The 26,448-nt window shown below is 42.2% G+C and overlaps 2 protein-coding genes across 9 annotated transcripts in view; one reads left to right on the top strand and one right to left on the bottom strand.

Moving 5' to 3' along the window:
* The window catches only part of KCTD9 (potassium channel tetramerization domain containing 9), a 72,407-nt gene extending 70,225 nt beyond the window's left edge, over positions 1 to 2,182 (bottom strand). Inside the window, exon 1 of one of the 2 annotated variants that reach the window (XM_060102574.1) lies at positions 2,067 to 2,182. In XM_060102574.1, coding sequence (XP_059958557.1) covers positions 2,067 to 2,114 — 48 coding nt within the window. In that variant the 5' untranslated portion in view covers positions 2,115 to 2,182. The remainder of the gene's footprint in view (positions 1 to 2,066) is intronic. The other variant, XM_060102575.1, reaches the window with a different exon arrangement.
* A 690-nt stretch (positions 2,183 to 2,872) lies between these two features.
* CDCA2 (cell division cycle associated 2) overlaps positions 2,873 to 26,448 on the top strand; it is a 57,909-nt gene continuing 34,333 nt past the window's right edge. For 6 of the 7 annotated variants that reach the window (XM_060102577.1, XM_060102579.1, XM_060102580.1 and 3 more), the window contains exons 1-7: positions 3,108 to 3,319; positions 3,757 to 3,820; positions 3,913 to 4,086; positions 5,184 to 5,329; positions 21,213 to 21,363; positions 23,275 to 23,471; positions 25,460 to 25,547. In XM_060102577.1, coding sequence (XP_059958560.1) covers positions 3,757 to 3,820; positions 3,913 to 4,086; positions 5,184 to 5,329; positions 21,213 to 21,363; positions 23,275 to 23,471; positions 25,460 to 25,547 — 820 coding nt within the window. In that variant the 5' untranslated portion in view covers positions 3,108 to 3,319. Of the gene's footprint in view, positions 2,989 to 3,107; positions 3,320 to 3,756; positions 3,821 to 3,912; positions 4,087 to 5,183; positions 5,330 to 21,212; positions 21,364 to 23,274; positions 23,472 to 25,459; positions 25,548 to 26,448 lie in introns of those variants that run through there. The other variant, XM_060102578.1, reaches the window with a different exon arrangement.

Here is a 26,448-nt window from a genome sequence, read left to right on the forward strand (position 1 = left end):
GCATTACTCTTATGGCCAGGGAACAAAAACAGAGGCTAGGTAAACAAGGAGATGATGAAAGTGACACAGACATTCCAACCGGGGGATAGGAAACCAAACTCTATCTCCTGTAGTGCTTTGTTTCAGCTCCAGGAAAAATCATGTCAAGATAATGCCAACCCTGACAAAATACAGTCACTTTATTTATACAGAAAATGCAGGCTGTTATGTATTATTCTGCTCTCTTTGGTCAAATAAGAGTAATTATTATATTATTTTTTTTAATCAGCTTAAAGGAGAGGAGAGGAAACACTGACAAGTTTGGCACAGAATGTTTTCCAGTTAAGTAGCAAGGATTACGGCATGACTTATTTTTAATATTGAATCATACTCGTATTCTCTAGTTTGGGTTTTTATAATCTTTGTAACATAAACACATTTAACTATTTGAGATGAGTTTTTTCCAATTCTCTAAGATTCTCTAGCAAAATATTTTTAAAGTAAATAAAATCAAATCCAAAAACCTAGTCAAAAGTAAATAGCTTTCAGAAAAAAAGCCACCTTATTAAAAATATGGCAAGACTAAGCCAGCCAACTTTTGACAAGAACAAAATTCAGTAGTTTCAGAAGAAACAGTTAAATGTTTACGGCTGGGTCTAAACATCTTGTCTTCCATGGAATAACATAGCAGAGATGTTAAATAAAAGGGTCAGTGAGAGATCTGTTTTTGAGAACGTACTGCAATCGTAACTTTGGATCTACTAAATCTTTCTTCCCGTAACAATATATGTTTAAGATTACGAGTAGTAATCAACAGACAAAACAGGTACAGAAAAAGTTAGTAAGGGTCAGAAATAATGTGAATCTTGGGAAGCCTATTTTGAGGCAGCATTTGTGAAAATTCGAGAACTTGAATTTATGCCAGTTCTGTTTTTATAGGAGTATTAAATCTCTAAAACCAGAAAAACGCGACATGCTAGTCAACACACTACAGTGCAGTTCAAATTTTTACAGCACGTTTACTCAAAACTGCAGAGTAGCTGGAAAGCCATTTTTTTAAACCGTGGCACAATTACACTATTTAAAAATGTACAATGTTTCCGAAAGATGCAGGAAACAAACCAGTCTGGCAAATGAACCAGGGAGCCCCATCTATCTTCATCTCAGACTCACAAGGCTTAATTATTTCTAAATGTCATTTAGCCACACCATAAACGTCTGCCTTGAACAGTCAAATTTTCCAAAGAAGCCGAACTTTCATGGGTGGGGCAAGAGGCTGAGAAGGAACAGGATTCATGTTGGCTTACTCCAGCGTTGGAAAAATATTTAGCACCACACACTCAACAAAGGCCTAACACAGCAAAGAGCAATGTTCAATCAACCCATTTTGGTCTATTGTCCTAGTCCTCTAAAGAACTAAAATACGGCGAAAGACTAAAGCGAGTACAAAAGTTTGACGGCGGCGGGGCTTGGGGCTCCTAAAGGGGGGGAGGGAGGGGGACCATCAAGAAAATGTCACTAATTTTCCATCCGTCTATTGGCCCTAGGATGGGAGAGTGTTTTACTCATCCACGGAGAGAAAGAGTTGAAATTCTTTTCACCTGATCAACCTTACACGCCTTACTCGTTACAGCCACTTTCTGGAGCAGACCATTACTCAGCACGAAGGTGGGAACCGGCGCCTTCTGTAGCCAGGGGTGGGGGGCAGCGGGGTCTTGGGGAAAGTGGGAAGAGGAACAGAAGCATCAGGTGACAGCGGCCCTCCCCACGCCCTCCGAGTCCTCTGTTCTCCAGGACCCACACCTGGACTTGGGAACGACTGAGCACAAGTTGACCTGCGCGCTGGTCCCCAAAGCAGCTGGGGAGTCCCAGAGCAGGCTCGGGCTAGGGATCCCAGGGGTGGGGAGGAGGCCGCGGGGACCCGACGTTCGCCTCCTCCTGGACGCCCCCCACCCCGGCGCACGCCCACCTCCCCGCTCCCAGCCCCTCTCCCCAACTTCAGCCCTCAGCCCTGTGCGCCCGCTCCGCACTCCGCTGCCCTCGCCCCCAGCAGCCGGGCCCACCTCGCCTCCTCCCGACCCCCTTACCTTTCCATTCTTGGGGCTGCCGTTAAGGAACAGGGTCACCCGCCTCATCGCGCTGCCCCCACTGGGTCCTGAGTGAGTCGCCACCCTCCCACCTGGCTCTCCTCCCACCTTTTTCTTTTCCCGCCCTTCCCCTCCCTCCACCCACTCGGACTCTCCTCCCTTCGCCACCTTCCTTCTCTTACAGACACACGCACACGCACACACACAGGCACGCACTCTCCTACCCACGCCCCAAGGTTGGCGGGTCCTCCTTCCCACCCCGCCCCTGGGCTCCTCAGTCAGCCTGGGGCCCTTCCCCCACCTCTCCCAGACTGACTCTAAGCTCCGCCAATCATCGGCAGTGCCGGCCAAAATTCAGCCAATCATCGCCCTGCACTGGGTGGGCTCTAACTAACCCAGCCCAGGTGGAAGGAGGGAAGAGAGGCTGCTGTCTAGCCGACGGGGAAGGGTTATCAGCCAATCAGAGCTGAACCTGGAGCCGAACGGCTGCTCAAAGCGTTACTGAGCAGGCGCATAGCCAACACCAGGTAGGGCTCATCTGCATACGGAGGCGGGGCTTGAGTGAAGAAGCAGAGCGCTGGGAGTGATCCACAACCAGTCAGAGCCTCCCAACTTTAACCCCTCCCACGCGCTCAACCCACCGAGGAAACGGCTGCGGTCGGGACTGGCTGATTGGGTAAGAGCCAGCCCGTCGTTCTGTCAGGATTGGTTCAATGATTCTTTTCGAAGTTCGCAGCACCCAATCGAAAGGCCGGGTACGGAACCAAAGGGCTAACCAAAAGATTCCTCCGCGAGGCTCTCACGAAAAATAGTTCCCGTGGATGCAGGTCAGCAGTGGGTCTCTCTGGACAGTGTGTCAACTGCGGCTAGCGGTGGTGTTTCTCCGAGCCCACGAAGCCACTCCTGTTCCTGGGAAGGCGAGGTAGAGGTTTGGGAGAGTTCGGTGCGCGCGCGCACACGTGCGAGTGGCGTGGGCGTAGAGATTCGCAGAGTAACGTCGGGACGCCGAGGAGGCGGGGCCGGCGATTTGAATCGGGCGGCGGGCCGCGGCCGGGCGGAGGGGAGGGTGTAGGTAACGCCGGCTGTGGGGTCTGGGGGTCGGCGGCCCGGGACCAGGTAGCCCCCCGCGGCTGGCTTGGCGGCCGACAGTTACTTTCTCGAGCGAGCCCATCAGGACCAGAGAGCCGAGGTCTAGAAGGCACGACAGCCACGACACTCATCGGCGGAGTGTTCAAAATAAACCCGAGAGGGAGGTAAGGCAAGCGGCCTGGTTGGGATTTCCGAGACTGTAGTGCCGCAGAGCTGTTTCTTCGACGTGTTTCTCAGAAGTGTGTTCTACTGGGTCACCCGCGTGCTTTTTGAAATGCAGATTTCTGGGGCCTAGCCAGACCTCCTGAATTAGAATTTTTGGGAATCCGCAAAGCTGCTTCTCCAACAGGGTGCCTAGATGATTCTGATGTTCGCTAAGGTTGGAAAGCCTTGGCTTTATAGTACGGGATCTGCATTGTTTCATCCCGAACAGCAGTTTCCTCCATTTCTATTTAATTTGAGCTTCAAAAGTAGTCTCTTGTCATCTGTTTTCGTGCCAGTATAGGTTGTATTAGAATTCAGTCTTGAAAGAGGATCTCGATCAAATCACATGAATTTTGGAGGTGGGGTTATTTTTCTTTTTTTTTCTTCTCTTTTTTAGATGGATGATAGTTCAAAAGACAGCAGGCCCCTTGAAACCAAGGAGTCTGCTATTAATAACGCTGGTATGTAGTGACCTGTTGTTTCTTTGTGAAATTTAAGGTTTAGGTGTTTATCTTGATAATGATGTTTAGACCCTACATGTTGTCTGTTTCAGAAAATACCTCTTTCATTTTGGGAAATGGGAAACTTGTAACTCCTCACAAGCCTGCAGCTGAAGTGACTCCTAATCGTTGCATGTCAGATGCTTTTCAGTCACCTTTGAACTTTTCCACAGTAACTGTGGAGCAATTGGGAATTACACCTGAAAGTTTTGTAAAGAACTCTTCAGGTAAGAGATGTTGTTCTTCTATTGCAGTGCCTTTAAAAGTTGAAAAATTAGACTCTATTTTGTTCACTTACCCTGTCTATCTTATTACTTTATCTAAATTGATTGACTCTCAGACTTGCTGGATCAGGGAGATCAGGGTCCCAGGGCACCCAGCATGATTGTGTTCCTAAGTCACAGCTACGCTCCAGGCCCAAACTGGAAAAGGACATGGGTGCAAGGCACTTTTTGACCCGACACATGGGATACAGGAGTGTGTATGTGAAAATAGTAATACATTTTATGGTCATGTATGGTAAAAATAAGAGAAAGTAGAAGGGCAATTAAGAAAATATGACATTGAAAGACTGGGGCATACCTCTTTCAAAATCTCAAACAGAAAATTGACTCAGGCTAATCTCCTTTATGGAGTAGAAATGAAATTCACTAGTGAAGTCTGATTTAGCTGAAGAAACAAATAATGGGAATGGAATTAGAGAATAGAATTTAGAAATGGAGGGTAATGGGGCACTTGAAAGTCAGAGGGAACTAGACTAGTAATACCTGATGGAGACAAGACGGAAGTGGATGCCAACCTGTGTTCCCTTCTCAAGAACATCATTCTTAGACCTTTAAAAAGCTAGACTGGTTGGAATTCAGGGTAGTGTGCTGAAGGTAGACAGGTATCTAAGAGAAAGCAATTATTTTGAACAATAGAGGACATGAGAGTGTGTGCCTGGGGGGAGATCGTCCTTGGGGATCAGAAAAAGAGAAATTTTTAGTCCAAAGCAATCCATTACCAACTCTGTGAAGGAAATAAGAAACAAAAATGAGACCTGTTAATTCAAATGTATTCATGCATTTGCTCCACAACTTTTCGATAAACGCCTGCTATGTGCCAAGCACTGCTCCAGGGGCATGGAATAAATCAATAGACAAAACAAAGGTACCTACCCAATCTGATGATGTGTGCACAATTTTGCCTGTACTTTTCCACTTAGATCCCTGTACGATGCGTTCATCATATTCTCTCTCAGGCTGGTGGATCATGGGTATTCGGGGCATGATTGATTACTGATTGCCTTGTTTTGTTCCAACTTACAAGAGAGTTTTCATTATAGGAAAGTCATCATCCTACCTTAAAAAATCCAGACGACGATCTACAGTTGGTGTTCGGGGCTCTCCTGAAACAAACCATCTAATTCGTTTCATTGCCCAGCAGCGGAATTTAAAGAATGCTTCTTTGACCAAGAATTCCCCTTATCAGGTATGGTTTTCTTTTTTAAGCTCCGTCATGAATTCTTCTAGGAGTATGTTTTGCTCTGTTAGAAAGCTTTTGTACAGTGTTGGTACTCTCCAGTGCACCTCATCTGTTTTGGATACGGAGAGAGAATATTTTCTCTGTGTCTTACAGAGATTGTGCGCTTAGTTTAAATGTTGATGTTGAGCATGGATCTCTTAAAGGTTATGAGATCCTGGATAGAAATGGTGTTCTGGAGGCGCTTTCTGTTTTATTTTGCACATTTTTGTCTAGTTCATGTCTGTTTTTCTCTAATGAGGTGAGGCAGTGTTTTCCGACCTTTTTCTTTTAATATTTTGTCTGTAAGTGTCTAATACTTTTGTGACTACTGTGTGTTGGCATGTAGGGGCAAGAGATCCCCGCACCCCCACCAAAATGTATTTGGGATAACCTTGTGGAAAGGAGCGAAGTGTTTGTTGATGGGGAAGTATTTAGATATTTTTGCAGATTTTTATCAGAATAATACATGCTTCTAAAAAAGTCAAATAGTACAAGACTTGCTATGAAAGACAGTCCCAGGCTTGCCCTTCTTTGGCTCGTTTGGCTCTTTTGGTATGGGCCTTCCTATTTTAAAAGGTACTTTTATTGCCACTTCTTTATTTTTCATTTTAGACCCTGTGTATACATGAGGCTGTTTAGTGCAGTGCAGGGCTTCTCAGAAATTATCTGCAGATTCCTGGGAATCCCTGAGTCCCATCCAAGAGGTCCATGAGGTCAAACTATTTGTTGAGGTCAAACTATTTGTTGAAACAGCACTAAGGTGTTATTTGCCCTTTTTCACTGTGTTGATGTTTGCACTCATGGTGTAAGAGCACTGGTGGTTAAAACTGATGGCATCAAGCAATCATTTTACCTTCAACCCTGTTCATCGTTTACAGAAAACAATAATAAGGCCAGTTTCCCTTAACATCCTTGATGAAGCAATAAAAATTATGCATTTTATTAATTTTTAACCCTGGAATATTATGTGTGATGAAATGGGAAGTAGACACCAGGCATTTCCAAAGTATATACCGAAGTGTGGTGGATGTTTCCAGAAAAGTCATGGTTATGATTGTTTGAGCTGTGAGTTGAACTTGCCACTTTTTCATGGAACATCGTGTTTATTTGAAAGAATGACTGACAGACGTGATTAGTCAGACTTGGGAATATGGCCGGCGTTTTTTCAGAAATGAACAGTGAACCTGCCACTTCAGGGAAAGCCAGATATTTCTTACCAATGAAAAAAATTCGAGTTTTTGAGAGAAAATTAGGATTGTGGAAAACTTGTATTCACGACTGTGATCTTGCTTGACAGCTTCCCAATGGCTGCACTTTTCTGATGGATCAGTGGGGATATTAATGTGACGTTTGGATATTGCACAGTAAAATATGTTAACATTTGGAAGATACACATAACTGAGTGAACCAGTATTTTCTATGTGACCAGTGCCTGCAAATTATACCCTCAAGTTGCAGGATAGGCCCATGGATTTTAACATAACAGAATATGAAAAGTTCATTGATAAGATTTCATATTTGACATTGCAACTAACGTTTAAGAAATCTTTATTGAATTTTGTGTTGCATTAAAGGATATCCACAATTCTGGAAAAGCTGTTGAAATGTTCTTGATAGATATAACGAACGTGAGCTAAGAGGCTTTGGTGTGCTCAATAATTTTTTAGGGTGTAAAAACTTGTTGAGAACTGTGTTAGAGTACATGGGAACATGGCCTGTGGAGTTGTATTGTTGGCGTTTGAATCTAGGCTTTATTATTAGTTAATTGTGACTTTTGGCAAATTCCTTGAATTTTCTGTTCCAGTTTCCTCATGTATAAAACAGGGGTGATAATAGTAGCAAGGGTTTTATGAGGTTGAATAAATTAATAGATATGAAGTACTTACAACTGTGCCTGGAACATGGTTTGTGTTATGCTATCATTGTTGTTATTTCTGTGAAAAATGAGGATTTTGCTCTCACATCTCCTAGCCATAGCTGTCCTGACACTTTCCCCTTCCTGCCTTCCTACCAGTACAACCAGTTACAATTTGTGTTTAAATTAGGGTTTAGTATGTATTATCTAACCCTATAGATATTTTTCATGAATTGCCATATGGTGTGTTAGGGCCGTATTTCCTTTGTTGTGTGACTTTTGTTATTCCTGTGATTAATAAGTACCTTTTTTTTTTTTTTTTTTTGGTTTAGTCTTTTAATTTATCATGATGGACTATCATTCACTGTGCATTGTTGAGGACATTATAGTTTTGTTTTTTGTTTGTTTGTTTGTTTTTTGTGGTACGCGGGCCTCACTGCTGTGGCCTCTCCCGCTGCGGAGCACAGGTTCCGGACGCGCAGGCTCAGCGGCCATGGCTCACGGGCCCAGCCGCTCCACGGCATGTGGGATCTTCCCGGACCGGGGCACGAACCCGTGTCCCCTGCATCGGCAGGTGGACTCTCAACCACCGCACCACCAGGGAAGCCCGAGGACATTATAGTTTTGTTGAAGTTTTCTTCCTTGTTTCATGGGGTCTCATTTTGCTACCTAATTATTTTAGGTTCTGGCTCATGCTCAAATCTTTCTTCAGATGCCTAGTGATCCTTGACTCTGTTCACATTTGAAGGTGTGACACTTTAAAAACTGACTGGGAGCTAACTGTGTGTGGTCTGGCTCTGTTGGCTGGTGGATTTCCATGTAGGACAACAGGGACACTTTTTCAGTGAAGGAACTCCCAAATATTAGAATCCTGTGGGTACTTTCTCTTTGGCAGATCTGTTTTCTTTGAGGGAATTCCTGGGGTTGTAAACTTGAGCCCTAGAACCGTGGAAGGCAAATGTGGAAAGAGGCTGGAAGTCATTGAGAAGACTTAGACAAACTGTTTTCAGTACAGGGCCTCCTATCCTTAGCTGTTTCGATCTCATAGAGTCCTAAACCTCTGTGTTCCCTCCAAAACATAAAGGTTCTTTTCTATTTGTGGAGATACCTGTGGGTTCAAGTGCTACTGATACAGCTTCAACATTGCCCTGGACCCTTGTTTCAGACATATTGAATATCCGATGCTTTAGATAACCTGAGCCTTTCTGGGGGTCTCTAGCAAGTCTGCTTGTTTCCTGTTATCAGACCACCCTAAGGAGCCCCTGTCCATTTCAGCTTTCTCTGGACTAAGTCAGTTCTTGTTTGGTGACATTCCATATCTGCTGTTGATTTTTCTCTTTTTTTTTTCTTAAGGATATACATACACATATGTACATAAACACATCCCCACACATATCATATGACTGTACTTATTAAAAGAATTGCTGGAATATATAGTTGTAGTATCTAGCCTTGAGATATTCAAGAATGAAAACAAGAGTAGTGGAGGAAAGGTGAGGGATGTATATTGCAAAATGATCACCACACATAGTTACAAATTCTTTTTTCCCCCGTGATGAGAACTTTTAAGATCTACTCTTTTAGCAACTTTCAAATATGCAATACAGTATTATTAATTATAGTCACCATGCTGTACATTATATCCATGACTTGTTTATTTTATAACTGAGAGTTTATACCTCTTGACCCCCTTCACCTATTTTTTACACGCTCCCAACAACCAGCCACCAATCTGTTCTCTGTATTTATGAGTTCGGTTTGATTTTTTTGTTTTCTTTTGTGTGTTTGTCTTAGATTCCACAGATAAGTGAGATCATATGGTATTTGTCTTTCTCTGATTGACTGACTTAGCGTAAGGCCCTCGAAATCCATACATGTTGTTGCAAATGGCAAGGTTTCATTCTTATGGCCGAAGAATATTCCATTGTGTATATACCACAATTTCTTTATCCATTCATTCATCAAGCAACAATTAGGTTGTTTCCATATCTTGGCTGTTGTAAATAATACTGTGTTGAACATGGGCGTACATATATCTTTTTGAGTTACTGTTTTCCTTTGATTAAGTACCCAGAAGTAGAGTTTCTGGATCATATAGTACTTCTTAATTTTTTGAGGAACCTCCTTACCGTTCTCCATAGTGGCTGCACCAATTTGCATTCTGACCAACAGTGCACAAGGGTTCCCTTTTCTCCACATCTTCACCAACACTTGTTCTCTCGTGTGTTTTCAATAATAACCATTCTGACAGGTATGAGGTGATATGTCATTGCGGTTTTGATTTGTATTTTCCAGCTGATTAGTAATGCTGAGCACCTTTTCATGTACCTGTTGATCATCTGTATGTCTTTGGAAAAATGCGTATTCAGATCCTCTGCCCATTTTTTAATCAGATTGGTTTTCTGCTGTTGAGTTGAAATGAATTCTTTTTATATTTTGGACATTAACCCCTTATGAGACATATGATTTGCAAATTTGCTCCCGTTTGGTAGGTTGCCTTTTCATTTTGTTGATGATTCTCTGTTGTGCAGAAGCTTTTTAGTTTGATATAGTCGCACTTGTTCGTTCTTGCTTTTGGTGTCAAATCCAAAAAATCATCATCAAGACTTATGTCAAGTTGCTTACCACCTGTTTTCATCTAGGAGTTTTACAGTTTCAGGTCTTTTTTTTTTTTTTTTTTTGCGGTATGCGGGCCTCTCACTGTTGTGGCCTCCCCCGTTGCGGAGCACAGGCTCCGGACGTGCAGGCTCCGGACGCGCAGGCTCAGCGGCCATGGCTCACGGGCCCAGCCGCTCCGCGGCATATGGGATCCTCCCAGACCGGGGCACGAACTCGTATCCCCTGCATCGGCAGGCGGACTCTCAACCACTTGCGCCACCAGGGAGGCCCCAGTTTCAGGTCTTATGTTCAAATCTTTAATCCATTTTGTGTATGGTGTAAGATAGTGGTCCAGTTTCATTCTTTCTTGTATCTGTTCAGTTTTCCCAACACCGTTTATAGAAGAGACTGTCCTTTTCTCACTGTATAGGCATACCCCCTTTTATTGTGCTTTGCATTTTTTTTTTCAACTTTTTTTTTTTTTTTACAAATTTAATCAGTTATACATATACATATGTTCCCATATCCCCTCCCTTTTGCGTCTCCCTCCCACCCTCCCTATCCCACCCCTCCAGGCAGTCACAAAGAACCGAGCTGATCTCCCTGTGCTATGCGGCTGCTTCCCACTAGCTATCTACCTTACGTTTGGTAGTGTATATATGTCCATGCCGCTCTTTCACTTTGTCACAGCTTACCCTTCCCCCTCCCCATATCCTCAAGTCCATGCTCTAGTAGGTCTGTGTCTTTATTCCTGTCTTACTCCTAGGTTCTTGATGACATTTTTTTTTCTTAAATTCCATATATATGTGTCAGCATACAGTATTTGTCTTTCTCTTTCTGACTTACTTCACTCTGTATGACAGACTCTAGGTCCATCCACCTCATTACAAATAGCTCAATTTCATTTCTTTTTATGGCTGAGTAATATTCCATTGTATATATGTGCCACATCTTCTTTACCCATTCATCTGATGATGGACACTTAGGTTGTTTCCATCTCCGGGCTATTGTAAATAGGGCTGCTATGAACATTTTGGTACATGTCTCTTTTTGAATTATGGTTTTCTCAGGGTATATGCCCAGTAGTGGGATTGCTGTGTCATATGGTAGTTCTATTTGTAGTTTTTTAAGGAACCTCCATACCGTTCTCCATAGTGGCTGTACCAATTCACATTCCCACCAGCAGTGCAAGAGTGTTCCCTTTTTTCCACACCCTCTCCAGCATTTATTGTTTCTAGATTTTTTGATGATGGCCATTCTGACTGGTGTGAGATGATATCTCATTGTAGTTTTGATTTGCATTTCTCTAATGAGTAAAGATGTTGAGCATCCTTTCATGTGTTTGTTGGCTGTCTGTATATCTTCTGTGGAGAAATGTCTATTTAGGTCTTCTGCCCATTTTTGGATTGGGTTGTTTGTTTTTTTGCTATTGAGCTGCATGAGCTGCTTATAAATTTTGGAGATTAATCCTTTGTCAGTTGCTTCATTTGCAAATATTTTCTCCCATTCTGAGGGTTGTCTTTTGGTCTTGTTTATGGTTTCCTTTGCTGTGCAAAAGCTTTTAAGTTTCATTAGGTCCCATGTGTTTATTTTTGTCTTTATTTCCATTTCTCTAGGAGGTGGGTCAAAAAGGATCTTGCTGTGATTTATGTCATAGAGTGTTCTGCCTATGTTTTCCTCTAGGAGTTTGATAGTGTCTGGCCTTACATTTAGGTCTTTAATCCATTTTGAGCTTATTTTTGTGTATGGTGTTAGGGAGTGATCTAATCTCATACTTTTACATGTCCCTGTCCAGTTTTCCCAGCACCACTTATTGAAGAGACTGTCCTTTCTCCACTGTACATTCCTGCCTCCTTTATCAAAGATAAGGTGACCATATGTCCGTGGGTTTATCTCTGGGCTTTCTATCCTGTTCCATTGATCTATCTTTCTGTTTTTGTGCCAGTACCATACTGTCTTGATTACTGTAGCTTTGTAGTATAGTCTGAAGTCAGGGAGCCTGATTCCTCCAGCTCCATTTTTCGTTCTCAAGATTGCTTTGGCTATTCGGGGTCTTTTGTGTTTCCATACAAATTGTGAAATTTTTTGTTCTAGTTCTGTGAAAAATGCCATTGGTAGTTTGATAGGGATTGCATTGAATCTGTAGATTGCTTTGGGTAGTAGAGTCATTTTCACAATGTTGATTCTTCCAATCCAAGAACATGGTACATCTCTCCATCTATTTGTATCATCTTTAATTTCTTTCATCAGTGTCTTATAATTTTCTGCATACAGGTCTTTTGTCTCCTTAGGTAGGTTTATTCCTAGATATTTTATTCTTTTTGTTGCAATGGTAAATGGGAGTGTTTCCTTGATTTCACTTTCAGATTTTTCATCATTAGTATATAGGAATGCCAGAGATTTCTGTGCATTAATTTTGTATCCTGCTACTTTACCAAATTCATTGATTAGCTCTAGTAGTTTTCTGGTAGCATCTTTAGGATTCTCTATGTATGTGCTTTGCATTTTTTTTAAATAAATTTATTTATTTATTTTTGGCCACATTGGGTCTTCGTTTCTGCGCGTGGGCTTTCTCTAGTTGGGGCAGGCGGGGGCCGCTCTTCGCTGCGGTGCGTGCGGGCCTCTCACTGCAGCGGCCTCTCTTGTCGTGGAGCATGGGCTCTAGGCTCAAGGGCTTCAGTAGTTGTGTTCCACAGGCTCTAGAGCGCAGGCTCAGCAGTTGTGGCACATGGGCTTAGTTGCTCCACAGCATGTGGGATCTTCCCGGACCAGGGCTCGAACTCGTGTCCCCTGCATTGGCAGGCGGATTCTTAACTACTGCACCACCAGGAAAGACCCCCCTTTTTTTTTTTTAACAAATTGAAGGTTTGTGGCTACCCTGCGTCAAGCAAGTCTACTGGCACCATTTTTCCAACAGTATTTGCTCACTTTGTATCTCTGTGTCACATTTTGGTAATTCTTGCAATATTTCAAACTTTTTCATTATTACCTTTTATTATTATATTATATCATATCATTACTATTAGGGTGATCAGTGATATTTGATATTACTATTGTAATTATTTTAGGGCGCCACGAACTGCACCCATATAAGATGGTGAACTTAATCGATAAATGCAGTGTGTGTGTGTGTGTGTGTGTGTTCAAACTGCTCCACCCACCTGCCGTTCCCCCATCTCTCTCTCTCTCTCTCCTTAGGCCTTCCTATTCCCTGAGAATAACACTATTGAAATTAGGCCTCTAACTGTTCAAGTGAAAGGAAGAGTTGCACATCTCTCACTTTAAATCAAAAGCAAGAAATGATTAAGCTTAGTGGGGAAAGCATGTCAAAAGCTAAGACAGGCTGAAAGCTAGGCCTCTTGGCCAAACAGTTAGCCAAGTTGTGAATGCAAAGGAAAAGCTCTCGAATGAAATTAAAAGTTCTCTGCTAGTGAACACACGAATGATGAGAGAGCAGAACAGTCTTACTGCAGATGTGGAGAAGGTTTCAGTGGTCTGGATAGAAGATCAAACCAGCCACGACATTCACTTAAGCCAGGGCCTAATCAAGAGGAGGGCCCTAATTCTCCTCAGTTCTGTGAAACCTGAGAGAGATGAGGAAGCTGCAGAAGAAAAGTTTGAAGCTAGCAGAGGTTGGCTCATGAGGTTTAAGGAAAGAAGCCGTCTCCATAACATAAAAGCAAGGTGAAGCAGCACGTTATCCAGGAGAAAGATCTAGCTAAGAAAATTAATGAAAGCGGCTACACTAAACAACAGATTTTCAGTATAGATGAAACAGCTTTACATTGGAAGAAGATGCCATCTAGGGCTTCCATAACTAAAGAGTAGAAGTCAATGCCTGGCTTCAAAGCTTCAAGGACGGGCTGACTCTCTTGTTAAGGGCTAATGCTGCTGGTGACTTGAAGTTGAATTCAAAGTTTATTTACCATTCTGAAAATCCTAGGGCCCTTAAGAGTTGTGCTAAATCTATTCTGCCTGTGCTCTAAAAATGGAACAACAAAGTCTGGATGACAGCATATCTGATTACAGTATGGTTTACTGAATATTTTAAGCCCTCTATTGAGACCTACTGCTCAGTAAAAAGATTCCTTTCAAAATATTACTGCTCATTGACAGTGCACTTGGTCACCCAAGAGCTTTGATAGAGATGTACGATGTGATTCACGTTGTTTTCACGCGTGGTAACATAACATCTATTCTGCAGCCCATGGATCAAGGAATAATTTTGATTTTCAAGTCTTACTATTTAAGATATACATTTTGTAAGCCTATAGCTGCCATATATGGTGGTTCCTCTGGATCTGGGCAGAGTAAATTGAAAACATTCTGGAAAGGATTCATCGTTCTACATGCCATTAAGGACATTCATGATTCATGGAAAGGGATCAGAGATCAAAATATCAACATTAATAAGAGTTTGGAAGAAGTTGATTCCAACCCTCATGGATGACTTTGTGGGGCCCAAGAATTTGAGGGGTTCAAGGAAGTAACTGCAGATGTGGTAGAAATAGAGAATTAGAAGTGGAGCCTGAAGATGTGACTGAATTGCTGCCATCTTATGATAAAACTTTAATGGATGAGGAGTTGCTTTTTATGAATGAGCAGAGAAAGTGGTTTCTTGAGATGAAATCTATTCCTGGTAAAGATGCTTTGAAGACTGTTGAAATGATGACAAAGGATTTAGAATATTACATAAACATAGTTGATAAATCAGCTGCAGGGTTTGAGAAGATTGGCTCTAATTCTGAAAGAATTTCTCCTGTGGGTAAAATGGTGTCAGACAGCATTGCATGCTACAGAGAAATCGTTTGTGAAAGAAAGTCAGTCTTTGTGGCAAACTTCATTGTTGTCTTATTTTAGGAAATTGCCACAGACACCCTAACTTTGAGCGGCCACCACCCTGATCAGTCTTTGAGGCAAGACCCTCCACCAGCAAAAAGATTGCTGCTCACTGAAGGCTCAGATGATGGTTAGCATTTTTTAGCAATAAGGTTTTTTATTTTTTTTTTATTTTTTTTTTTTTTTCTTTTTGCGGTATGCGGGCCTCTCACTGTTGTGGCCTCTCCCGTTGCGGAGCACAGGCTCCGGACGCGCAGGCCCAGCGGCCATGGCTCACGGGCCCAGCCGCTCCGCGGCATATGGGATCCTCCCAGACCGGGGCACGAACCCGTATCCCCTGCATCGGCAGGCGGACTCTCAACCACTGCGCCACCAGGGAGGCCCTAGCAATAAGGTTTTTTAATTAAGGTATGTACGCTGTTAGACATAATGCTGTTGTGCACTTAATAGAATACAGTATGGTGTGAACATAACTTGTATATGCACTGGGAAACTGAAACATTTGTGACTTGCTTTACTGCAATATTCACTTTATTGTGGTGACCTGGAACCTAACCCACAGTATCTCCAAGTTATGCCTGTAGATTCTTGATTCCTTTGTTGTAAATTAATTGACCATATATGGGTTGGCTTATTTCTGGGCTCCCTATCCTCTTCCATTGATCTATGCATCTTTTTCTGTTTTGATGACTATAGTATTATAGTTTGAAATCAGGGTGCATGATGCCCCCGGCTGTGTTGTTCTTTCTCAGAATTGCTTTGGCTATTCAGGGCCTTCTGTGGTTCCATACAAGCTTTAGGATTGTTTGTTTCATTTCTGTGATAAATACTGTTGGAATTTAGACAGGGATTGCAGTGAATCTGTAGATTGCTTTGGGTAGTATGGACATTTTAACAATACTATTTCTTCCAGTCCATGAGCACAAAATATCTTTCCATTTATTTGTGTCTTTTTCAGTTCCTTTCATCAGTGTCTTACAGTTTTCAGGATGCACGTCTTTCAGTTCCTTGGTTAAATTTATTCCTAAGTGTTTTATTCTTTTTGATGAAGTTGTAAATGGGATTGTTCTCTTAATTTCTCTTTCTGATAATTCTTTATTTGGGTGTAGAAACACAACACTTTTGTCTGCTTGTTTTGTATTCTGCAATTTTACTGAATTTGTTTATTCTAGCAGTTTTTTGGGGTAGTCGTTTTCTATATATAATATGTATCTGCAAATAGTGACAGTTTTACTTTTCCCTTTCCAGTTTGCATGCCTTTTCTTTTCTTTTTCTTTCTTTCTTTCTTTTTCTTTTTTTTTTTGCCTAATTGCTACTTGTTGATCTTTAAGTGTTATGGCATTAGTTATTGACTTCCCGTTGTATTCAGTGGAAAGTTAGCCCTCTTTCTTCCTCATACCTTTTATCGAAAATGTATGTATGCACTTCCCATCCTCTATAACTTCCCAATAGATTGGTTACATCAATATTCAAATGTTTACATTATTACGACCATGTATGTTATTCTGACCTGTTTTTCCTTATGCATTTGTCTTACTCTGTCCCTTTAACTCTTCCTAGACCCCCATGGCATCCCATTCCTATGCCTGTCCATCACAGCAAAGCTCCTTGAACAGCCATCTGTCCTGTCTTGCTCCACTTCCTTCCCTCCCATTCTCTCTGCTGTAGCCACTCCAATCGGACTTTTGTTTCTGCCACTCCATTGAGAAGACTCTTGTCACCGTTGATCACAAATGGCCCGCATCTTGGCCAAGACAAAGATTAAGTCTAAGTTTGCATCCTACGCAACCTTGCCTCAGCTTTTGACTGAGTTTAGCTACTCCCTCCTTGAAGCGCTTTCTTTGCTTTGTTTCTAGGATACCACACTGACCTGATTTTCTTCCTGTGTCACTCATCCGTTCCTGTGTTTCATTTGCTTATTCCAGCCCTTCCAGTTTTCCCCTCACAAATGCTTGAGCTCCCCAGGGCTCTCCTCTGCCCCCTTTTCTTTGCTTTCCTTAGGTAAACTAATCCTTTCCCATGGCTTTGAATATCATCTGTAGGCTGATGACTCAAATGTCTAACATTGGCCCAGAGTTCTGTAGAGCTCCAGATTTAGATACCCAGTTGCCTATTCAACATCTCCCTTTAGGTGTTCCAGTAAGCATTTCGAGTGTTACATGGCCACAGCCAAACTCCAGGTTTCCATTCCCCACGAGATCCTCGGGTCCACTTCCTCGTCTCAGTACACGCTGTCATCCAGTTGCTCAGGCCAACGACCTACCAGTCCTCCTCAGTTCCTTCCTTTTTTTTCCCTTTTCATCTCCCACATCCAACCCATTATTACCTTTTGGCTTCATTTCAAAAACCTACCTGTAATTCCTCATGTCCCCCAGCTCCACTGCTACAACCCCAATGTGATTTCTACCTGAATCACCAACTGCTTCTTCATAACTGATCTCCTTATTTCCCTCCTTCCCTGGTCCGTCCACCATCCCACAGAGCAGTCAAAGAGATACTTTTAAAGAATGAATCAGATCATTCACTCTGCCTCTTAAAACCTTCCCGTGGCTTCCTGTTATGCCTTGAATTAAACTCAAACCCCATCTTGAAGCCTTGAGTGCCCTCCCTGATCTGAGCCCCGCCTACCCCTATTCTCAGCTCCCTACCTCCTGCCATTTTCTGGGCACGTGGGCCTTCTTTCTCAGGACCTTTGCTCTTGTTCCGCCTCGTTCTTGCAGAATGCCTCCCTCCCCCAGTATCTTCCCTTAACTACCACTTTCTTTTTCAGTTCCAACTCAGATGTTACTCCTGATACATGTTACTCCTGACTCAAGTAAAGCAGCACTGTTATTACTGAATCACACTCCTTTTTTACCTTCTCAGTGGCACCTCTTGTACCTGAAACTATATTAATATGTTTTCAGAGTTTCATTCTAGAATGTAATTTCCCCCTGTATCCTGAGCCCCTTGAATAGTTTCTGGTACATGGAAAGAATATTGACTGACCGATAGAATTCCTAAGACAAAAGCATCAAAAAAGCAGTACGTTTTTGAATGCTTCCTTTACTTTTTGTATGTGAACATTGTTCTCTTTCTCCGTCAGGAAACAGAGAAACAATTATTTAAAAAATACATACATACATTTATTTATTTATTTATTTATTTATTTATGGCTGTGTTGGGTCTTCGTTTCTGTGTGAGGGCTTTCTCTAGTTGAGGCAAGCGAGGGCCACTCTTCATCGCGGTGCGCGGGCCTCTCACTGTCGCGGCCTCTCTTGTTGCGGAGCACAGGCTCCAGACGTGCAGGCTCAGTAGTTGTGGCTCACGGGCCCAATTGCTCCGTGGCCTGTGGGATCCTTCCAGACCAGGGCTCGAACCCATGTCCCCTGCATTAGCAGGCAGATTCTCAACCACTGCGCCACCAGGGAAGCCCAGAAACAACAATTTTGACTGGGGAACCTTTAATTTGTTTAAAGCAGTATTTCAAAATGCTCCAAACTCCTAGCACATTAAATGTAACCCTCCCATGTTCAAATATAAGTACAAAAAATGTACATTCAACGTAAATTGTATGACTTTGGGATAAACCCTTTCTTTCTCTATATCTCAGTTAGGTTAAGAGTTGACCACCAGCTTTTTATAAATGTTATGTGCTGTTTATGTCATAAAGGTTTACATCATCAACCGTATTTGAATTTTAAATGTTGTGTTTTTATGCAACAGAGTTTGCTTTATGAAGGTATTTAACTGGGAATAGAATCCAGTGTGTGAGCAGATTCACCATCAAACATGGCTTCAAGATTTTAACTGATTTTTCTCCATATGATATCTTAAAGGGAGGTAATTTTTTTTATTTTTTTATTTAATTTTTTTTTTTTTTGCCGTACGCGGGCCTCTCACTGTCGTGGCCTCTCCCGTTGCGGAGCACAGGCTCCGGATGCACAGGCTCAGCGGCCATGGCTCACGGGCCCAGCCGCTCCACGGCATGTGGGATCTTCCCGGACCGGGGCACGAACCCGTGTCCCCTGCATCGGCAGGCGGACTCTCAACCACTGCGCCACCAGGGAAGCCCGGGAGGTAATTTTTTTTACTTTACTTTCGCCTGTTAGCATAATTTTTTAAATTGGTATAAGCTCCAAATCAGTGGAAATATGTTAGTCTAAATAATAAAGGGGGGGGGAAGAACCTAGAGAACCTAACCAGTAATTTATTTTATAGGTCACAGAACTATTAAACTGTATATTGCTTACACTTGTCTGGCACTTCTATCCCTGCTAATACCAATTTAATTTGATGACTCTTTGGTTGAAATCCTGTTAGCAGAGTTTCCAGAGAGCTCCTGTGCTTAGACCATTTTAACTATTTGGCTTTGTAGTTTCAGTGAATGGCTAGCTTTTAGCTCTAAGGAAGTAAGCTCCCATGACATCAGGAAGATTTAGCTGGGGGGTGCCAGAGGGGAGAGGGTATATGTGGGTGGGTGTCTAAGCTACTTCAGAACGTCTGTATATTTTTCTGGCACCTGGGGAGAGGGTGTGTCTGGATGGAAATGAATAGAGACTAGGTTGGATGGAACTAGTTATGCTGAGACCTACATGTGACAAAGGTGCCATGCAGATCATTTTCTAAGGATGTTTTTGGAAAACTTTGGTAAAATTTCCAAATAGACAAGTTCTTCCTATCCCTTCTTCCTTAGCCGTCTCCAGGATTTGATGCTTTCTTGTGACTTCCGTATAGTCTGTCTCTCTCTCTCTCTCTCTTTTTTTTTTTTTTTTTTTTTGTTCTTATTGGGTAAACTCTTTGCCAACTGTACGGACATAAAATTCTTACTACTGATTTTAATTTTTATGTTGTATACAATTTTTAAAGGTTACACTCCATTTAGTTATTACAAAATATTGGCTATATTCCCTGTTTTGTTCAGTACATCCTTGTAACGTGTCTCATATCCAATAGTTTGTACCTCCCATTCCCCCACCCCTATATTGCCCCACCCCAGCCCCGTAACAGCTAGTTTGTTCTCTATATCTGTGAGTCTGTTTCTTTTGTGTTATATTCACTAGTTTATTGTGTTTTTCAGATTCCACATATAAGTGATATTATACAGTATTTGTCTTTCTCTGTCTGACTTATTTCACTTAGCATAATGCCCTCCAAGTCCATCTGTGTTGCTGCAAATGGCAAAATGTCATTCTTTTTTATGGCTGAGTAGTATTCCATTGTATACATATACCACATCTTCTTTATCTGTTGATGGGCACTTAGGTTGCTTCCATATCTTGGCAATTATAAATACTGCTATGAACATTGGTGGGTGCATGTATCTTTTTGAATTAGTGTTTTTGCTTTTTTTAGGTGTATATCCAGGAGTGGAATTGCTGGGTCATATGGTAGTTCTATTTTTAGTTTTTTGAGAAACCTCCAAACTGTTTTCCACAGTGACTGCACCAATTTACATTCCCATCAACAGTGTACGAGGGTTCCCTTTTCTGCACATCCTCGCCAATGTTTGTTATTTGTGGTCTTTTTTTTTTTTTTTTTGGCCACGCCACAGGGCATGCAGGATCTTAGTTCCCAGATCAGGGATTGAACCCGCACCCCCTGTGTTGGAAGTCCAGGGTCTTAACCACTGGACCACCAGGGAAGTCCCTATTTGTGGTCTTTTTGGTGATAGCATCCTGACAGTTGTGAGGTGATATCTCATTGTGGTTCTGATTTGCGTTTCCCTGATGATTAGCGATGTTGAGCATCTTCACGTGCCTACTGGCCATCTGCATTTCTTCTTTGGAAAAATGTCTGTTCAGTTCTTCTGCCCATTTTTTAAGGGATTAATATCCAACATATGTAAACAACTCGTACAGCTCAACATCCATATAGTCTCTTTTTTTTTTTTTTTTTTCCTTGGTACGCGGGTCTCTCACTGTTGTGGCCTCTCCCGTTGCGGAGCACAGGCTCAGCGGCCATGGCTCACGGGCCCAGCCACTCCGCAGTGTGTGGGATCTTCCCAGACCGGGGCACGAACCTGTGTCCCCTGCATCGGCAGGCAGACTCTCAACCACTGCACCACCAGGGAAGCCCCATATAGTCTCTTAAACTGGCCTCTCAAACATTTTGTGCGGAACCTCTTTCCCTTTCACATTTGATTCGCTGAGGCTATCTCAGGTTATGGACTCTCAGTTATAAAAGAGCGTCCTTAACCACCCCTCCCCCGCCCCCAGAAAGAATCCTTTTAAAGATTGTCAAGCCCTCAGATAATTGGGATGTGTTTTGCCTGGGTACCTTTTTAAAGTGCTTTCCATCTCCTCCAGACTTCTCCTGTCTGGTCCATGGGCTTGTCAGTATCAGTACTGGCCAGCCTATAGCTCCACGTTTATACTTCCCATGTAGCTATTGCTCTTTGCTCAGATTAAGGAGGAGAGAGGAGAAACGAAGATGATGGCCGTACACCGAATATTCAGACTAAGAGTGTGTGGTTCACGGTGGGAGAGGCTCTGCTCTATCAACGTATTACCTCTGCTCTTCGAAAAGCCTATCTTTGGTTTGATTTATAATGTCCTCTGTGCTTCTGTATTTTAACAGGGCAGCCCTGTTTTGTATCGAAATGTTCATTCTTTAAGAGAACAAATGTCTGCCTTCCAGTCAGCTTTTCACTCCATAAAGGAAAACGAGAAAATGACTGACTGCCCTGAATTGTCGGAGACGGAAGGAGAGTTCAAGACCACAGGCTCAAGTGAGTAGAAAGAAGGGCTTTAGTATTTATTCAGACCATGCTCAGTGTAAAGATTTAGTTCTACAGTCTTTTCTGAGTAGAGCTGTATTTTTCAAAAGGGCCTACCATTTAAAATTTGGGACATTTCACGCAAAAATCTGGATTTCTGGTTTCTCTTGAAAAAATATGATATCAAGCATTCCTGAGCCTACGTCTTACATATCCACGTGGCCACAATTAAGTGCTAAGTGTTATAATGTCAAAGCCAGTGGGCTCATTTCATCTTTAGAATAAGGCATGTGGTAGATTTGAGTGCATAAACCTTGATTTTTTAGAGGATTGTTATTGTTTGGCAAGCATTTAAATGAATACCAAACTTCCAACCCTGATAGTATAAACAGATATGTTCAGTCTGACATCTTAATAGCCTGCCATATTCTTTACCATAACTTTTAGATTGTAATTTATTTGGTAATTTTTTGGTCACTTTTGATTTTCCAATCACAAAGCATTTCAAACACCAGAACTAGACAAAATCTTGGTCTTGCTGTAACCACCATAAGCCTAAGGTTCCAACTGGTTTTGTTTGATTTCTTGAACTATCTTCAAGTACATTTCAACACCTCCTTGGGTGCAGGGCATCGTTACTCGAGATAAATCCAGTTCATCTACCTCTGCAGTGCATCACCTGCTCCGATGTACTCATTTTTATCTGTAATTTGTAACTTACCTATTTTTCAGTTTTTTTGTTTGTTTGTTTTGTTTTTTTGCGGTACGCGGGCCTGTCACTATTGCGGCCTCTCCCGTTGGGGAGCACAGGCTCCGGACGCGCAGGCTTAGCAGCCATGGCTCACAGGCCCAGCCGCTCCGCGGCCTGTGGGATCTTCCCAGACCGGGGCACGAACCTGTGTCCCCTGCATCGGCAGGCGGACTCTCAACCACTGTGCCACCAGGGAAGCCCCTATTTTTCAGTTTTTTTTTTTTTTTTTTTTTTTTTGCGGTATGCGGGCCTCTCACTGTTGTGGCCTCCCCCGTTGCGGAGCACAGGCTCCGGACGCGCAGGCTCAGCGGCCATGGCTCACGGGCCCAGCCGCTCCGCGGCATATGGGATCCTCCCAGACCGGGGCACGAACCCGTATCCCCTGCATCGGCAGGCGGACTCTCAACCACTTGCGCCACCAGGGAGGCCCTATTTTTCAGTTTTTATCTGAGCTTTTAAATACTTTATTTACATCATTACTAAAGTTCTGTAGACAATTAAATTCCCTTTTTGTACCTAGGAAGAACTGTGGCTGTATTTTTCATAAAATCATACACGGTCAAAGCAGAACCAATATTAGAACATAACCACATCCTTTAAAATGTTCAAAAGAAAAGGTTCATTCTAAACTTAAAAATAGAATGAGATACTATATCAAAATTGCAAATGTATCTTGGCGTATCTTTGTACATTTTAAAGTCTGAAAACAGTCAATTCTAATAATTAAATTTTTATCTTTTTTAGCAGTCATGTTCTTTTACTTTTCAGTTAGATTTCCTTTTTTTTTTTTTTTTTTTTTTCTTTTTGCGGTATGTGGGCCTCTCACTGCCGTGGCCTCTCCCGTTGCGGAGCACAGGCTCCGGATGCGCAGGCCCAGCGGCCACGGCTCACGGGCCCAGCCGCTCCGCGGCATATGGGATCCTCCCAGACCGGGGCACGAACCCGTATCCCCTGCATCGGCAGGCGGGCTCCCAACCACTTGCGCCACCAGGGAGGCCCCAGATTTCCTTTTTTGAATAAAAAATGTACTACTAGAGTTTTCATTGATAAAGTATTTAGGCTCAAGCATTAAATTTTACTAAAATTAGGATGTACACAGTTTTCAAATGATGCTATAAAATAAAATATTGAAGCCTGTGTTGTTTTGTTTTTATTTTGTTTTGTGTACCTAGCCAAAAAGGAAAATCTTGGTGAATGTCAACAGTTTGAGTTCCCTGCAAACTTGTCATCCAAGCGACAGAGAATATCCTCTCTGAGCAGCTCTGATGGAAACCTAACTGATGCCTTCGGTCTCCAGATACACAATGTTGCTGTTTATCCCAATACAGATAGACAGTGTGCTGTTGAAACTTCTGCAAATCTCTCTGAGGTAATTCACTTACTGGAAACATAGGAAAGTGAAGCTTTGGATTTCTGGCTTGTCAGTTTTAGGACTGACTGTCAAGGCCCTTTTGCAATTATAGTACTTATGTATATTGTATTGTGGTATTTTAGCTGGGTTTTAAATTGTGTGTGTGTGTGTGTGTGTGTGTGTGTGTGAGAGAGAGAGAGAGATTTCCTACTTGTTCAATTTTTTTGTGGTTGGTTAGCTTATTGGTTATTAGAGACAGTTTTGATTAATATGTTGCTTTTGATATGAAAAAGACTTTATGAAAAGATGAAGCCCTCTGGTCTTCTATTTTTGAGGTATTTTTGTAGATACCAATGGTCCAATGGTGAGAAAGTCACAGTCCTGCCCTTGAACAGCTTTTTGTCTGCTGGGGGAGACAGATATGAGCACCTAATTTACACAGAACTGGTAAATGAGGTGAAGATTATACCTGGGCTGTACCCCTCAGGTCTGGAGGTCTGGCATTTCTGCCTTGCTGCCCCTCACTGGTTTAATACCGGCTGGAAGGCATGGTGCCATTTAGCAATATCTCCCTTGCTCTCCCCACTGTGTTCAAGTAGCTGTAGGGATTCTTTTGTTCCTTATAACTACCTAGAGGCTGTCAACATCATCAAAAGATGATAACCAACGTGAACTAAATAATACTGTTAAGTGACCTCCCTGGCGGTCCAGTGGTTAAGACTCCTTGCTTCCGGGCTTCCCTGGTGGTGCAGTGGTTGAGAGTCCGCCTGCCGATGCAGGGGACACGGGTTCGTGCCCCGGTCCAGGAAGATCCCACATGCCGCGGAGCGGCTGGGCCTGTGAGCCATGGCCGCTGAGCCTGCGCGTCCAGAGCCTGTGCTCCGTAACGGGAGAGGCCACGGCAGTGAGAGGCCTGCAAAAAAACAAACAAACAAACAAACAAGACTCCTCGCTTCCACTGCAGGGCGCGCTTGTTCGATCCTTAGATGGGGAACTAAGATCCTGCGTGCTGCACGGAACGGCCAAAAATATATATATAATAATAATAATAATAATCATACTGTTGAGGATCCTTGACCTTCACACAAATGTAAACGGGGATCTAGTTCTCGCACGACCTTTAGTTCTGGTTTGATATGGCAGGTTTCTGTTTTTTTAGTGAGAGAAGACACCTAATGCCGGTAGAGTGGAAACTTTTTTCCTGCACATTCTCTGTCATGTAGATCCAGTACGTGTCCTGTTGACCGTATCTGGACTGGCTTAATAAATGCCTGATGGTCATTAGGGTTGACCATCAGGGCCCCCGTGGGTTTCATGTATATCTCAGAGTCGCTTATAATCTCCACTCCCTCTGCTCTATTCTAGTAGATATGGAATCATCATCTGACAGTAATTTTTCTTATCAGAACTTCCATTAATTTTTGGCCATACACCATGATTTACAAGTGGTTTTTACATTAATATGAGTGTGTTTTCTATCCTGACCATTGATGGTTTTCCTTTTCTAACTATTGATAACTTCTGTTGTTTGATTAGTCATTATATTTTTCGTTATTTTGAGAATTTCCTCTTTAAAGAAAGCGTTGGCTAGTCCGAATGCAGTGGTGCTTACAATTAATTGATCACAGCCAGTTGCAGATTTCTTTGTTCCTTCTTCACTCCCACTGCTTCACTTGACTAGCCTTTAAAAAAAGAGAGAGAGAGGGAGAAAGGAAAAAAAGAAAGCAGTTAACATAGTTTTCTAGACTTCAAACAATAAGACAGCAAAAATGTGCCCTATAAACGTTTCCTAGGGAACTGAAAATTGTTAGGTAGGATGTTTTGGAGGTTCCTAATACAGGATTCCTATATACTTCTGTAAGAATTAACTAGATAAGGCGATGGATTGATTGATTTAATATCAGATTTCCAGATAATCTATAATGCTTACTCAAATCTTTATAAAAATATCAGTAATCCTATAAGTAATAAAATTTAATACTTCTTTACTCTTTTTTTTCTCCAAGAAATCTTCTGAATCTGGTTTAAATCTACAGTCTGGATGTTTAGTTGGAGAGTATCCTCTACTTTCAGAGCTCACAGAGGCTTCAAGTGGTAAGTATTTCATTTTTCCTTAGTACATGTGCCCATTCACCCATTGAAATGTTTGTTCAATAGACATTTATGCTTGGTTTACCTATGTGCTAATATTTGGGAAAACTAAAACCGTTCCTTACATTTTATGAACTCATGGTATATTAGAAATGTTTTAGAATTCTTGTTACGTGAGAGATGACATTTTCTTTTTTGAAATACTACCAATAAGAATTAGTGAAATATTTCCAAGCTGATAGAATCTATTATAAAGAATAGGATTATGCCAATAGCTCATGCAGCTCAACATCAAAAAAAACAACAACCCTATCAAAAAATGGGTAGAAGACCTAAATAGACAGTTCTCCAAAGAAGACATACAGATGGCCAGTAGGTACATGAAAAGATGCTCAGCATCGCTAATTAGTAGAGAAATGCAAATCAGAACTACAATGAGGTATCACCTCACAGCAGTCAGAGTGGCCATCATCAAAAAGTTTACAAACAATAAATGCTGGAGAGGGTGTGGATAAAAGGGAACCCTCCTACATTGTTGGTGGGAATGTAAATTGGTGCAGCTATGGAGAACAGTATGGAGGTTCCTTAAAAAACTAAAAATAGAGCTACCATGTGATCCAGCAATTGCACTCCTGGACACTCCTGGACATATATCCAGAAAACACAGAAACTGTAATTTGAAAAGATACAGGCACCCCAGTGTTCATAGCAGCACTATTTATAATAGCCAAGACATGGAAGCAACCTAAATGTCCATCAACAGATGAATGGATAAAGATGTGGTATATGTATACAATGAAATATTACTCAACCATAAAAAAGAATGAAATAATGCCATTTGCAGCAACATGGATGGACCTAGAGATTATCATAAAGTCAGAAAGAGAAAGACAAATACCATGTA

Source organism: Mesoplodon densirostris, chromosome 6 (assembly GCF_025265405.1).
Source record: "Mesoplodon densirostris isolate mMesDen1 chromosome 6, mMesDen1 primary haplotype, whole genome shotgun sequence".
Lineage (NCBI taxonomy): Eukaryota > Metazoa > Chordata > Mammalia > Artiodactyla > Ziphiidae > Mesoplodon > Mesoplodon densirostris.